Source organism: Centruroides sculpturatus, unplaced genomic scaffold (genome assembly GCF_000671375.1).
Source record: "Centruroides sculpturatus isolate CEXI.00-Female unplaced genomic scaffold, Cexi_2.0 scaffold115, whole genome shotgun sequence".
NCBI lineage: Eukaryota > Metazoa > Arthropoda > Arachnida > Scorpiones > Buthidae > Centruroides > Centruroides sculpturatus.
In genome coordinates, this window is record NW_019384545.1 from 1,061,590 (window position 1) to 1,079,252 (window position 17,663).

Sequence of the window (17,663 nt, forward strand, 5' to 3'; positions counted from 1 at the left end):
TTTTTCCGCTTGGGAAGCGCAAGTGTGCGCGAGTTTTTCTACGGCGCTTTTCTTTCGTCGGTGAGTTGGTTTTTCTTCTATTTTTAAGTTACTAAGGTGAATGGTGAGGAAACCTTCGTCTTAACTAAACATAAGCCCCAAACAAAATATAATGAAAGCAAAATAAAAGTAAAATAAAAATAAAGCTCAGACTTGGTTCCTTACAACATTAATGAAGATCACGTAACCTGTCAGGATAATCCAGCAACAAGCATTGATAATAGCACACATACAACAACTACAACTAATGATACTAGAGGAAGTGCCTATAGTATCATTAGTTATCTGTTATCTGTGATAGATGAGGAAGTGCCTAATCTATCACAGATAACATAGACATAGATTTAGTTAATACGCTCTCACTTATATTTCAGGAAACACTCACTAAATATACTGGTACAGATCCCACACAAAGACCACGAATACCAAAAATCAACATGTCAAAGGTAGTAGGAAAAATACTAAATTATGTAAACACTCACTTACTACCAGGGCTGTGGAATCAGAGTCAGAGTCGTTGAGTTTCGGTGTTTTAGCTGGAGTCGGAGTCGTCAAAAAATCCGCCGACTCCGACTCCTTTTTACTTACCAACTTGTTACATATATAAAACAGAAAAGTATTGGAATTGTGTCAAATTTGACCCTCCAAGTTTTTTTTTGCAAATCTACATGTTTGGAGACCTCCTGAACCCTCAAAAAAAGAGGAAAAATTCGCGCACATGTGTGTGTTGGCATCTAATTTGTTTAATTTCTTTATTTTCTGTTCTGAGATATTAAACAATATCTCAGAATGGGTAAAGTTTAAGAAATGAAATGTGGCACTGTAGCTTGCGTATAAAGGGGCATTAATACTATTAAATTTTGGTTTTTAATTAAAGGTCGACAGGGTGAAGACATAAAAGTGGTCATGTGTCATATCTCTTAATGAATATTTTACTCGTTATTAGCGTTCAAAATTAAAAAAAAAATAAAATAAAACTCGTCTCTACCCTCAAAGTAAGCTTTTTAGCCATTTTATAATAGTACAGTAAAACCTGTTAAGATGTTCTCTCCTAAGATATTAGAATGTATATGGGGACACGATTTAGTTCAACCACTTTAACGCTTAATAACTAACTCCTGTGTTAAACCATCTGACTCCGATTCTGACCACTCTGATCACAGAAATTATTAGGCTTCAAACAGAATGAACAAAATCATGCCCCCCCACCAGTAGCGTAGCAAAGGGGGGGCGGCACTTTTTAGGGGACGGCAAAATTACGTTTTAGGGGCGGCAAAATTTCACAATAAATAATAATAATATCTTGTAAGAATTTGAACCATTTTATTTCATATTTTCATCCACCTACAATTCAAACCGATTGAAATGAGCACGGAATAGTGTTACCATCCGACTCGCTGTCGGGGGATATCGTGCGCAACCTGTCGACCTTTTTCTTTTCTTTTATTTTTTTGCTTGTACGATTCATTCGTAATCACATACATCTCCAAAATCCAATAGAGCTAGATCACTTGCGTTACTCCTATCCAAGTCTCCCTAGTCACTAACTCTAACTGATTTAGAATCAGCATGCACTGCACGTTATTCTTAGTATTGCAAAATGACATTGCGCATGCGTCAGCAACTTCTGTTCGAACAAACCTTATCTGCCGTCTGGGACAGCGATTTTAAAAAGGTGGCAACACTAGCACGGAATTTTTCGTTACTTATTCTGTGACGAAACTGAATTTTAGTCTTTTAAATTGAGATACCTAAATAAGGGGGCGGCGAAATTTTCCTCTGCCCCGGGCAGCTGACACCCATACTACGCCACTGCCCCCCACACAGTCTAACATCCACACATATAGAAAAAAACCGCAAATCTTTTGCATATCTCGAAATTTTATGGTGTCCCGAGTCCAAAAATGTAAAAATTTGGGAGGGGTCATTTTTTGACTGAGCGCTACACTTTTCCTCTGTTATATATAACAGCCAGAAAAGTAAAAATGATCAAATACATATTTATATATTACTTAGAGAAGTCTTTTAGCTTTCGAATAAAAAGTTTCTACGCTCTATCTTTATTAGAACTCTATTTATTGAATCTTTTATTCTGAGGTCACGTGATGATATCAGAATTTCCAGGTCTCTTTCGGTAACAAATCCGCCCCTAAGGAAAAGTTGGAGTCAGTAGATTTTTACACGACTCCACAGCCCTGCTTACTACCAAACTACATTCATTCAATTTCCACACTCTCAAACATTCATACATTAGTTTATGCTGGAGCAGTCACAGTAGCGACACACCATGGACTGAAAATACAATCACAGACAAACACACACAAAACACAATTCTATCACAAGCCTGCCTGGCAGAGAAGAATAGAAACACAAATAAATGACATTAGACAGCAATTAGGCAGGCTGACACAATACACTAAAAACAACATAACACCCAAATTAAAGAAACAACTCAAAAACATTTTCAAGAAAATCAAAACACACACAAAACATGAACATCACAACACACACATTACAGAATACATCGATACACTAAAACAAAAACTCGCAGCCAAAGCACGTAGACTCAAACGATACAAAACATGTACACTACGAAAACAACAAAATAAATTATTCACAAACAATGAAAAACTTTTCTACAGACAAATCAGTACCAAAACAAACACTGATACACAGCACAGTGGCACACCAACAGAAGAAGAACTCACAACTTATTGGTCTTCTCTTTGGTCCAATGCTGTTACACACAATGCTGATGCAGGCTGGATCAAGGAGGAGAACAGAAACTTGCATAACATACCAACTATGCCCTGTGCTGAAATAAACATACACGACATTCGCTACGCTGTTAACAGAACACACAACTGGAAGACACCTGGTGTAGACAACATTCACAATTTCTGGTACAAAAAGTTTACATCACTGCACCAGGAACTAGCTAAACATCTAACACACATCATCATCAATCCACAAGACATGCCAAAATTTCTTACTCGGGGCATTACCTACATGAAACCTAAAAACAACAAAACCACAGACCCCACACAATACAGACCAATTACATGTCTTCCAACACTCTACAAATTATTGACATCCTGTATCACAAACAAAATATACAAACATGTTGAAGAACACGACATTCTTACAGAACAACAAAAAGGTTGCCGTAGAAATCACAGGGGATGCAAAGAACAGTTACTCATAGATTCAGTCATTCTACGGCAAGCACACAAACAACACAGAAACATACACATGGCATATATAGACTACAGAAAAGCATTCGACAGTGTTCCACACAGTTGGCTGCTACATATTCTACACATGTACAAAATACATCCATCACTCATTGCATTCTTCGAAAACACTATGCAGCACTGGAGAACAACACTACATCTCAGGGTTAGTAACACTTCCATACAAACAAACGAAATATTCATTAGGCGAGGAATTTTTCAAGGAGATTCCTTGAGTCCTCTCTGGTTCTGCCTAGCCCTGAATCCATTATCCAACATGTTAAACAACACGCAATATGGCTACAATATCAGACATGAAAAAACAACACAGTTTACACTCTCACATCTCATGTACATGGACGACATAAAACTTTATGCATCCACACAAAAACAACTTCATCAACTCCTACAAATCACACATTCATACACTAAGGACATACAAATGGAGTTTGGCCTAGACAAATGCAAAAAACTTCACATAGAAAAAGGAATCCTGAAGAAAGAAGATTTTGCACTTGGAAATGGAGACGTTATTGAATCCATGGAAGAGGGCGAGTTCTACAAGTACTTAGGATTCCAACAGGCCAAACTAACAGAACATACACAAATAAAGCAACGATTAATTAAAGAATACCAAAGTAGGTTAAACGCTATACTTAGAACACAGTTAAATGCAAAACACACAGTTAAAGCAATAAACACATATGTCGTCCCTGTACTCACATACTCTTTTGGAGTTATACATTGGACTCACACAGATCTTGAGCAACTCCAAATGAAAACAAGAACACTTACTAAGCATAAACAACATTGGACTCACACAGATCTTGAGCAACTCCAAAGGAAAACAAGAACAACGCTTACTAAGCATAAACAACATCACCCTAAATCCACCATAGAAAGATTAACTCTTCCACGTAAAGATGGCGGACGTGGCCTGATTGACGTAGTTAACCTTCACAACAAACACAGTCACTGCAAGAGTTTCTCTACAAGAAACGAGAAACATCACAGTTACATAAAGCAGTAACTTTAGCAGACTCAAATAACACAACATTAAACTTACACTCACCATCATACAGACATGACACAACACATAAAAAGCATAGACACCATTGAGCAATCGTGGGCTCGAAAGGCACTCCATGGCAGGCATCCTTATGATCTGGTCCAGGATTTTGTTGACAAAACTGCATCAAACAGCTGGTTAGATTGGGGATGCCTCTTTGGGGAGATGGAAGGATTCATGATTGCCACACAGAATCCGGTCATAAATACTAAAAACTACAGAAAACACATACTCAAAGATACAACACTCATAAATGACACATGCAGAAAATGTCACATCATGCCAGAAACTATACAACACATTACATCTGGGTGCAAGTTCCTGGCGCAGACAGATTATTTACACAGACATAATCAAGTAGCAAATATAATACATTTATATATTACAAGCACCAAGAGCTTGCAAACAAACACAAATTATTAGACATACATGAGTCATACTACAAATACATTCCACAGACAGTATTGAAAAATAGCATGCACAAACTGTACTATGACAGAGCTATAATTACAGATAAAACAATTTACCACAACAGATCAGACATCACACTCATTGACAAACACAATAAAATCACATACATTATAGACATAGCCATTCCAAACATTCACAATGTACAAAACACATTCACTGAAAAAATTAGCAAGTACACAGAAGTCGCCCAGGAAATAAGGCATCTGTGGAGGATGGATAGGGTGCTTATTGTACCTGTTGTTCTCTCCTGCACAGGTGTGATACCACACACACTACACAAAAGCCTGGGAACATTACTATTGAATAGAAATACATACATAACACTACAGAAAGCCACTATATTGAATACATGCCATATTGTTAGAAAATTCCTTAATACAGACACTGACACACTTATTTAATTTTAGTTTTATTTTGGTCCGGCATAGTACACAGCCACCGGTGTGAACTGAGTATAACCCACTAAACACAACAATAATAATAATAATATTTATTTATTTATTATTATGTGTGTATTTAAAATATTTCTTTTTAATTTTTTACTTACCAGTTACGTTTTTTGTCATTGGTTTTTCCCAGGCATGAAGTTTAATTAACTTGATGTAATTTAAAAACTCTGTCATCAGGCTAACCTAAATTTATTTTCAAAAATTAATATAATTATTAAGTGCAACATTTACATTAACTGTAAATTATTTTAAAAACTAAAATTATCATTAAATATAATAAAATTCATAAAATATGATAATTTATAAACTAAACGTAAATGTAATTCAAAATTAACTTTTTGTTACACAATCAAAATTATTAAAATGAAAATTGAAAAATGATAAATGATACTGTTTAAATTACAGTTATTTATAATTATTTTACACTTTGTTTTTATTTTTAGGCTATTTTCTGACATGCAATTTTTAATTAATTGACTATTTAGTTGCATGAGCAATATCCACAAATTTTTATGGGCTGTGCTCACATGCAACAATTCAATCAGCTCATTATTTAGTTTGTATTGTAGCTCAAACTGAATGATTGCACAACTATAATGTGAATTGTGTGTTTAGGTATGTCATGCTCACTTCCAACTAAACAGTTAGACCACTCAGTTAAGTTTTAGTATTTGCTATAGTAGTGTGTTGGGATGTCTTCACAAGGAGGTAAGAAGCAAAATTTATAATATTCAATATATTTTTTATTAAATTATGTTATAAGATAGGTTTTGTAATGATTTAATTTATGGTATCATTGCCAGAAGACTTTTTTAACCAATTTACACTTTTTTACAGAAATAACCCTCAAATAAAAGGTCATTTCTGAATATTTGTGTTTTTTTGATTTGTCAATGGTGACTTAAATAATGAATTGTGAAGATAAAAATCTTTTTGGATTCTTCAATATATTTTTCACTGTGTTTATTAATAAGTCATAGTTTAGAAATTCATACAGTATATTTCTACTAACAAATTTGTGGAGACAACACTGTAATTTTTGACACAGTTTGTAGAATTACCCTTTCATCTAACATTTAGTAGTAAGTGGATGCACCCAGCATTTTTTCCCTAGTTTTATTTTTATTTTTCAAATCTCTAGAGCATGCACATAAGCACCTCTTCAAAATCCATGATGAAACCAAGTTAAAATAAGTGATAGTTCAGTTATATATGTGCACAAGTGGTCAGCTGTCTGTTTGGCTATGTGAGAAGCCAGCGATGGTTGCTCAGCCCACCATTTTTCTAGCATCAAACCTGTGAAGTCCGCTCACAGCGTCACTGGATGGCTTTGGTTTAGTTTAGTATTCTCTAGTATTCCCAACGATTGTCTAGTATTCCCAACACCAGTTACGATAATTATAATACATGTCCTAGTTTGCAAGTATAGTAAACTAATGTTGAATAGGAAGGTTTTATCTAGGTGTTGAGTGGAGAGGGGAAGTGGACTCGTTGATAAGAGGGTCTGATTTCCGAATAAGGCGAGACATAGGCGAGTTAACTATAAATAACAGTTTAATAAGCTAAATGAAACAATAAATACATAATAACATCTACACTAAGTCTACAGATAGGCATAAACATTTCGTCTGATAATCTGTTTATGGACTAAACTATATCGACTATATACTACTTACTTATCTCTGATTTGCCCGAGAGAGAGTTTACAATGCTCTAAGTATAATATCTCTGGGAGATAATATCTGATGTCTTCGGATCTTGTCCAGATAGCATATCATCTGGGAGTTTTACCGGAGACTGGTTTCAGAGGAAAGGGGAGACAAGAGCTGGTGAGAAAAGAGCTTTGGTCCATGCTCTTTGAAGTGTGTCCGCCCAGATCCTTGGGTGAGAGCCTGTTATATCCCCATTGGTGTGGGAATTTGATCAGATGTGTCATCGGTGGGCTGACTAGAGCCATGAGAATTTGACAGTTTGAAACAAAGTTTAATTTTCCCCTTTGTTATTCAATTCTCCTTACCAGGTAATTGTTTAGGTGATGATGTTCACACACATCAACAGTTAGTTGTTATGGTTTATCAAATAAGCTTTCCCATAGGAAAGAGAAATGTCTCCTGGATCTCACAGTTGCAGTAGTGAGTGTATAGTAATGTTGATTGGCTGATCAATCAGTTGGTTGGCTAAAAATTGCTTGTCAGCACTTAACCATAGACTAACTTATTAACATTTGTCCTCAAATTGAGATGTAAAATGTAGTTGTGAGGAAAAGAAAAGGAGTTAAAATACTGTATTTACTCGCATATAAGAGGAGGTTTCTATACATTTTTCATTGCTCCAAAATCCCAGGTCATCCTATACATGCGAGCAAAGGATTCTTGGCCTTTTTAGCAATAATTTTTGTGAACCGTGTATTTGCATTTTTTAATGGATGCTCACCCCCTGGTGTTTAAAAACACAAGTATTTTATCTGGTTCATTTGAATCGTTCTTGTGTATCATCAGGAGCAGATAAATAGTAATAGGAAAAGCAAAGCTTTAAGTTGAATTCCAAAATCACACAGAAGCCCAATATAAGTTTTAATCCATTCCTATGTGAAAACAGATGATTATTCGGAAATGAGAATTTGAAGAAATTCATAGGTGTAATCAACGAAGAGTGGATTTGACTTTAAGAATTGGCAAAAAAAGTTTCCAATTTTACGTGAACAAACTATGTTGTCAATTTTACAAGATTTTTTTTCTTAAAGTTTAAAATGCCAGTAATTTTTGCAGGACAATGTGTGCATTTAATATTTTATTTGTGATTAAATGAAATAAAATTAGAATTGTATTAATAAATCTAATTTTCTTTATTTTGATCTTTAAAGTCACACCTCATCCTATATGCGAGATCATCTTATACATGAGTAAATACAGTATTTTTAAAAATTGTATTAATATTAAATTATGAGTAGGTGATTTTAAAAAACAACGTGTTACTTGACACATAAAATTATAAATTTTACCTAATACATCATTTTTAAAATAACAAAATGTTTTAAAATTTAAATATGTTGGTTGATATTACTGCTTATTAATTGCAATAACAACTCAAAAATCATCATTTTTGAGTTATTCATACTGGTAGAATGGACTTTGCATGTACTTATAACTGCAAGAATATCATATTAATTAAGAGATTGAATAAAATGCCATTAGATAGCAATATTTCAAAATTTTTTTTGATATGGAAGAATCAAAACTTCAAATGCTTCATCTGAAAAAAATCACCATTTTTGAGTTATGACATTATTGCATTTAATAAGCATTTTATTACACTAGAGTTAAAACCAGTTCCTTTAAGAACATTTCATGATTGTCCTCTACGTTTCACTTTACAGTAATTATTAACAAACAATTAACATAGTTTAAAAATTTTACTTAAAATATTTTTATAGAAAAATGTAAAGATTAGCAAGTAATTTAAAAGGTTACCTGCAACTATCAATAAGTGTCTGCATTAATTGTCCGAACATTAAAGTAAAAAAACAAAATACTTATGATAATTTATCCAATTAAATTTAGAGTGATTTTAAAATAATATGCCTCTTAAATGCAAAATAATAAAAATAAGTCTTATTACATTATTACATTAATAAAAATTAAAATTTATTCACTATATACATTTTGTATAAAGTTTAAAAAGTAGCATACTAAATTAGCCAAACTGTAATAAAAAAAAAAGCATTTGTAAATTATTTACTTTACATTTCTGCTACACAAGTAGCTTTCAGTTGAGTGTAAAGTAACAAATACAGTAGAACCTTACTAATTCAGACTAATTAGGGGAAAACCTAGTTTAAATTAGTGAAAGTCTGAATTAGCAAGGTTATTACTCAAATGCATATTATATGGGTCTGAAAAGTACACTTTATCTAAAGTCAAATTTTACTGTGAACTTTAACAAATACAATGATATGATAAATTTTTCATATGCAATAGTAGTAGTAGCATTATTCTTGTCATTGCCAGCATCTACTAATTTTAGCTTGAAAATAAAAAGTTCATTTTCAGGATGGCCTATAGAGTAGGCCGAAAATATTAGTTTTTCAATAAAACTATCTCAGCAAAAAAAGCTGTAGTGTGATAAATTAAAGCTCATTATCATTTGAAATTCCTTTTCTAACTGTTCCTCAATCATATACTGACACATTTGTCTAGGAGTAAGGTAATTATTGTTAAAGTTGAGATTAGAATCAACAAATTTATTATTTTAAAAAATACACAATGCAAAATAGTAGTCTGAATTACTATGAATTCTGAATTAGTGAGGTTTTACCATATTTTAAAATTTATTAGCTAACTCTTTAAATTCAGCTTGTGATTAGAATGTTTAAGGTTTTGAATTTAAACCAATTGATGAAATCTTGTTCTTCAAACATTTTTGTTGATCTGATGATCAAATGCATATTACCTTAAAGAATATTTTACTGCAATAAAATAGAGCAGTAACCTGCAATATTTAGCAGCATTTTGTGTTGTCTGAATTTAACTATTTAAGGTTTTTTGATATTTCTATTAATTCTAAAGCACGAAAGTAACAATTATATTTATTATGATAAATTTAATTTAAATATAATTCAGTCTTTGAAAAATCAATCTCTCAGAATATTAACAAAATTAACTCACTCTTTGATCTGTTATTTCTATAACTTTTTTACGGTAACGACCACTTAACCTTGCAATACCATACTGAAAATTAAATTGATAACATTAGTCAATAAGTAAAATTGATGTTCCAATTTTTCTTAACCTAATAAATCATTTAATATTAAAATCAAATGTACAATAAAAATTCATAGCAATAAAACTTTTCAAATATATATATAAAAATAAGTTGTCCTCACTGACATGAAATGTTTGAATGAAAGCAGATTTCTTACCAAAAGAGTAAATAGTCCAGTGGAATGAGATTACATTACCAAAAAAATAAAAATCTCAAAATATCAGATACAGTAGAGCGTCAATTATCTGAATCAATTGGGGACTGGGTTGTTTGGAAAATAAATTTTTCGGATAACCAATTATGTACGAAAAAATACATTATTAATATAGCATATTAGTATATCCCAATAATAATATATTAATATATCTCATGTTTAAATTTTTCTCTGTTGCATGTCGCTTCGTGTTGAATTTTCGTCAATGTTAAGCCTAATGAAAATTTTTATAATAATAATTGTGGCTATTGTATTGTTAAAAATTATTTCTATATTTTGTACAAGCAAAATAAATACATTGAAAAATATAAAAACAAAAAAAATTACACTTTAGAAGTTAATCTAGTATCAAAAACGTTCAATTCAGCACGACACAGTCTAACCGAAACGCTTTTGGTTAACAGACATTTTGGATAATCGATGCTTTACTGTACAGTAATACCTCAACTTACGTGAACCCGGAGTTACGCGATTTTCAAATCTCATCGATTCATCTTTTGTTTGAGCACCACACAACTCTCGATTACTCACTCCCCCCCCCACTATTGTTCAGCTTACATGTTCGAATGTGTCGCACCGAATTGACACATAGCTACAATTTATTTTGTGTTATTTATTTCTGTGTTTGTTATATCTACGGAAACTTGAGAGACTCTATGTAGTGATTTCTTGTAACCGTGAACGAATCAAAAGACGAGATACGATTAATGAGAACATTTATTAGCTTACATACATCCGACTTGGATTTTACACAAACCGCAAAATTATACCCCAACTTACGACTTACGCAGTTATCGCCCGGTCCCACCTATCGCGTAAGTTCGGGGTATTACTGTATATGTATATATATTTTCTATAAGATAAATTTTAACACTGAACTGAATGCGTGTAAAATAAAATGGCATGTGAATAAACACTTTAAGTGCCATTTGTTTAGTTTTTAACTTTATAACTATTCATTTGTTATTTGTTTACACTATTTAAAAATAAAATGTCTTCTTTTGTCATATTATCAATTTTATTTTTTATTAAATATTTTTGAAATTTCATATATTTCCACTAATAAAATTATATTGTTCATATTAATATAACTCAAACTATATAATTTTATAACAAATTTCAACATATTTTAAGAAATGTAAAGATGGGAGTGAGTCATGCACTCTAATATCCGAAACATAATAGGCAGAATCAACTGACTCATCACCTTAGTGGAGTAATGCTGCATTTCTGCATCCAGAGGAATTTCAAAGTAAGACAATATACTATCTGAAAGATAAAAAGTAATCTGGTAAGTGAAGGAAGAACAGAAACGAACTCTTAGAAAAGGGTGAGCCATCTTCAGTCTGAAGTGGCCTCTCACTTCTGATGTCAGATATGAGGAAACATTCTGATTGGAAAGTGAATGATTAATGGAAGTAGCCAAAAATTGAGCTTAAGGGGTCCTTCCTGTATTGGCTCTCTTAAGGCCAAAACAGGAAGACCTCACAGTTGTCTCAAGCCATTCTGTCTCCTTAACTCTTCACTCTCTCTCTAGACTCAGGACTCATCTCCTGAGATATCAAGTTTCATGAGAAGCTGCTTTCATCACCAGACAGGTAAGCATTGAGGACAATTCTCCTGAACCCAAGATAACTATATTATCTTTTGAAATTCAGAGCATAAAGTTTGGGTGTGGTGCAGAGAGTGGTCAGAAACTAACATATAAGTAGATTTAGTGTATTATATATTATATCATTAAACCAGTAGCCGAGTTTTGTACTTCCTAAATAAAGACTGCCATTTTGTACTGGAAAGGATTGTTTGGGTACTTAGGTATATAGAGTGAAATGCTGGTTTCGCTTAGACTCCTATGTATATTTCACTTCTTTTACGCATTAAGTCTAGATCAATAAAGTGTGCATTGATCTTGTCTATTATTATAGGTCATAATGGTTTTTGTTGACCATGCAAATGAACTTGTTAATTTTGGATTTGATGCTCTAAATGATAATCATATCATCTATATATTTTTTATAGAGTAAAATGTTATCTTTGATCTTGGGAGTAAGATTGTTCTAATATCCTGAGAATAAACTCTCAAAAAGGCTAGCTATAGGGCTGCCCATAAGGACTCTCCTTCAAACAATGGATGAAGGCATTGCTGAATACTGTCACTAACTTTAATCTACAAATTTTTATACAAGTGCACAAGTGCATCTCAAAACTTTCTTAGTGACCTTCATATCATTTGATATTAGATATATATATATAGTTATTTATTTTCCATAATAACTTATAACCTCATATTCAGATTTTTACTATATATATACATACATACAGTTGAACCCCATTTATACATTTTTCAAGAAACTGAAAAAATATTGTATAAGTGAGAGAAATGTACAAGTGAATATTTGAATTGTTTTCAGAGCAAATATAGTCATGCAAAAGTATGGCATGGTTCAAATTAACACTGTACAACTGAAATTTTAAGTGTAATTCTTAACAAACAAGTTTCAATTTACTATAAGTTATATACTGTATAATACAGTTGAACAACAAATAAAAGAAAATGTAAAACAGCATGAAATTAAGTCATATAATTTTAAAAAACTGAGAAAGTTTAGTTTGTTTCTTGTTTTTCAATAGTCTCCTCCTATATTGTTTCCTTCTGGCAAAACTCTACTCACAAAAGAATGAAGAATTATTCTAAAATTAGTTCACACTAACAGCAAATAGTTAAAATGAATGAAACCAGAAAGCAATTTTTATTCACATAGCAAAATTGGTTCACACTATAAAAAATGTAAAAACTGAAAATTTTAAACATGTTAGACTGGCATAGTGATTTGCTAAAAAGAAAAATTTGAAATTTGCCAGAACAGTATCACATGTTACATATTCACTTTGCTTTTTGCATTTTGCTTTGTCAGTGTACTAAGCTGAATTTAAATTTTTCCTTAAAATTTTTCCATTTCAAAGTGAATAATACATGAGAAAAAATATGTTATAGGTATCAAAAAATGTCATATAAATTCAAAATTGTATAAATGAAAAACATATAAACAGGGTTGACTGTGTAGTAAAATGAAAATAATTTAATTTTAAAACTTAATTTAAATATATTATTATGACATGTTATTACATACCTGAAGAAAATAAGAACATAAAAATACTCCAAATGACAGAAGGCAATAAGGTCCTATTAACCACCACAAATAAATGACTGATCCAATAATAATAAATGGTCCTCCAATTAATAATGGCAAATTATATACCATTAAAAATATCTTTTGACAGTCATTTGCAAAATTATTGACATACTGAAAACAAAACAAAATAATAACTAAAAAGAATTAAAACATTTTCTTATTCATAAGGACAATTAAAATTATAAAATCTGAAATTATTTTAAAATACCGTTATTACAGCAATAAAAAGTAATTTTTTAAAATCACTATTGTGGCAGAAAAACTAATATGATAAAATATAGATATTTCATTATATTATTATATAAAAAAGATATTTGAATACAGTGGGTGATCGGTTAACGAACAGATCGGACAACGAACAAATCGGATAACGAACACTTTTGCGAAAGATTTTTATGTTCGGACAACGAACACATGATCAGATAACGAACATCCCACAGAACAAACACAAGAAGAAGCAACGTAAAATAACAAATACCGATTGGACTTTCCTTGTCTTTGGGCAACAATTCGAAACTTTTCGGAGTGTTGGAGACTTCGAAATCTACGCTCAAGCCGGTATATACCGATCGGATAGTATTCCTCTGAACTTTAAAACTCTCCCTTATAATTCCAGCATTTTATTTTTATGAGAAAATAATTCTTTTATGTATTCGTGAGACTGTCGGGTAGGCACTCGTTAAGTTTTGCGTCTGTTTTTTTTNACATGACTAATAAAAACGCAAGACTGTGTACATATGTATTTTTATTATTATATATAAATAAACGTAGTAAGAAAGTATATATGTTTTATTTTGGGGAGTCTCCAGAACGAATTAATTAAATCTCCATTAAAACCTATGGTAAATCGATAATCGGTTAATGAACAATTCGGATAGCGAACAAAGCCTGGGAACGGATTATGTTCGTTAACCGATCACCCACTGTATAAGATTAAGATTTTAATTTTATCTTCAAATATTATAATTTACATTATAATATTTAGTTTATATTAATAATTAAATCATTCACAAAAAATACATTAAGTTGCTTTATTAACAATATAAATCATACAATATTTTAGATAAAAATATAAAATCAATTAGTGAAATCTTAATATATCTGACATTTTACCATATATTTTTAAGAGTTTAATGTAAAGAAGTAATTTTATATAAACTCAATAGAATAAAACATGTCGTCATTCTTCAATAATTTTCTATTACAGTAGAGCCTCGATTATCCGACTCAATTGGGCTGGGGTTGGTCAGATAATTGAAAAGTCAGATAACCGAAAAGTATGAAAAAATCCATTATTAGTGTAGTATATTATTATATCCCATGTAATTAGTATATCGCTGTTAACCTACTTCGCGTTGAATTTTCATCGATGTTAAGCCTAACAAAAATTTTTTAAATAATAATCGTCTCTATTGTATCGTTAAAAATTAGAAAATTAAGCCTCGTTTAAATACTGGTTCCCTTTCATGGTCGAATGAGTGTTGCCAGCTAAAACACGTAAAAATAATATTAAAGTTGCCAAGACATAGCCAAATATTGTAGTGCCACATCACTAGCGGACATTTGAAATTTGCCGACTAGGACGGTCGGTTAACTGAGGTGTCGGTTAATCGGGGGTCGGATAATCGAGGCTCTACTGTAAAAAAAATGTTCTGTTTTACACCAATATAATCATTATAAACCAAAAAAGGTTAATATTTTAAGAGAAACTTTCTGTACTAACCACATTTAGTCTATAGAACTGACTTTTTCATTATAAAACAAATTTTGAATAAATTAATTTTCCTTTAAATACAATAATTGCATTTATGCTATTTTTTGTTCATAAAATTTTAAATGCACAGTGCTTGATGTAAAGTTACATTTGTTTTGGTACATTATCTGCCTTTTTGTTATTATTTATGATGTTTTGAATTCTGTACATTTAAAAATCAAAATGCTTGCAACACTAGCTGCACACAGTAATTGAATTGCAATACACATGCACAGTATTGCAATTTATTTATGCAAGTTTATGGTGATTCAATTCATTATCTCTCTAATTTTTTTTAAATTACACTATAGTGAAAAATGCAAAGTGAGAGTAGCATTACAAAGGATAATTGTAATCAATTGAAGCCTGAATACCAGAGCTTGAAAGTCTGTATAATAAATTTAAGATGATAAAGTAATTATTTTTGGTAAAATATAATCATTCTGTTATATCACATTCATTTGTACAGGAATAAACTTTTTATTTAAACAAATAATCCAAAAATTTTAATATCAACTTTTCATTTGCTTAAAAAATAATTATTTCTTAAATAAATGAAAAGGAAAGAAAGATGACCAGGAAGCACATGAAAGATTGAGACAATACAGAAAAATAATTTATTCTTTAACATTACTTTAACCTTCATAACAATTTACATGAAAAGAATTTAAAAAATTTTATCTTAATGAACTTATTTATATCATTTAATTGCAAATTTTAAATAATATAAATTATCTTTTTGCTTTATCCTTGTAAATAAATTTAGAATTAAAAAAAAATTAATTAGAATTACAAATTATATTCGAAAAATTATTTAAAAATAAACGAAAGTTCTGTAACAAATAGCAATACATAAAGATTTTAAGTAGTGTATTAATAATGTTCCTATTACAGGAACGGTAAGATTTTAAAAATTATGAATGTTGAACTATCAAGAGTTTTTAGTGGTCGAGTTGTCTACTAGAATGGCAAGGTTATTAATACTTTCGTGATACATAAACGTAAAAAGTAACAGCTTATTTTTTTAAATTCTATTCATGAAAGCACAAGTTTTATGAGTACTATTCTACATGAATCAAAATTTTAAATTTATGAATTTTATATTTAACATTCCTTAAAATTTTCTTTGCTAGTTGTTTGATTATAGATTAACTTTTTATATTAAATAATTCGCTTTAAAATTCGCCATGATATACACGGAATATATAATATATATAAAGTATAATCAACAACGCAAAGCCCGATAAGTATATAGAAANCAATGCAACATTTATTAATTTATTTGTTACAAATCAATAATATTTATTCTTACATAGTTTTGCTAATAAATATATTTTTGCTATAATTATGAGAAACTATAATTAGATATTGTTACTACTATTTATTTATTTTAAATAGTCGAAGCACAAAGTAAAACAACATAAATAACAAATAAGAAGGAAGTGAATTAGATGCATGAATATGAACTCGCTCTGAAGTTGAAGAAATTCATGATGTTTTAAATATTCAAAAAAGCACATTAAAAATTTAAACAAATTAAAAAATAAAAACTAAAGAATGTTAACCATTTAGGCACTACATTTAAATTCATATGCATTTTAAATGCAGTTTTAAAAAATTTTTAGGTTTTGAATCCTTAATAAAATATTTTTAAGAACTAAATTGCAGTTGTTCTCAGCACAAGTAAGTAATAAAGTATTCAAACTAATGCCTATATTATATTTACTATAAGAACAGTTTGTTGTAATATATTCCATGTTATTATTCATTATGTTTATCTAGTTGTAGACTTTGCAGGCCTGGGAGTGCCATTTCCCCTTTGAAAAAGTGAGTTGAAATACAAAATAAGTGAGTAAAAAGTGAGTGCAATACAAGTAGCCCTCGGTTTATGCTGGCTCAATTTATGCCGATTCACAATAACTCCGCTGCGCAATTCACCATTTCGCGGTGTAATTCCCCAATTTTCCCTATGCTAGACTGATTTTCATTTCAGTGTCGACGTATTTACCGAGCCGCAACATTGTATATTAGTTACAAAAGATTTTCTGTTTAATATTATTGGGTATGCATACATTTGCATTAAATTAATATTAAAATACTAAACATTTAGGTACCCACGAGTCAAGTTATTAAACTTAATAGTCCAACAAATGGTGTCTGAATCAATAGTGCCAATGAATGTATCCCGTATCAGATCGTTCAGGAAAACACTTTACGACGCAGTAGCACTTCCAGCGATCACAAATCATCATTAGTGAGACAAATCTACTTTTCATTGGCCAGNAAAAAAACAAAAGATCTAACCGAGATTCGAACTCGAATCACTGGATTTAAAGTCGAGTTCGAATAACTCTCCAGTGATTCGAACTCGAATCACTGGAGAGTGCTTACCTTTACACCATGAGAACTCCGCATGAGCAGCTTCTCGAAAGTCCATTTATAAGCCAATCAGCGTGCCAACGAACATTACTTAGTTCGTT

The 17,663-nt window shown here is 31.1% G+C and overlaps 1 protein-coding gene across 1 annotated transcript in view; it reads right to left on the reverse strand.

Moving 5' to 3' along the window:
- The window catches only part of LOC111623471 (multidrug resistance-associated protein 5-like), a gene marked incomplete at its 5' end in the record, with an annotated part of 99,144 nt that extends 85,609 nt beyond the window's left edge, over window positions 1-13,535 (reverse strand). The window contains 3 exons of the mRNA XM_023366055.1: window positions 5,360-5,444; window positions 9,926-9,988; window positions 13,368-13,535. Of these exons, the coding sequence (XP_023221823.1) occupies window positions 5,360-5,444; window positions 9,926-9,988; window positions 13,368-13,535 (316 nt within the window). The remainder of the gene's footprint in view (window positions 1-5,359; window positions 5,445-9,925; window positions 9,989-13,367) is intronic.
- Window positions 13,536-17,663: the final 4,128 nt, after the last annotated feature.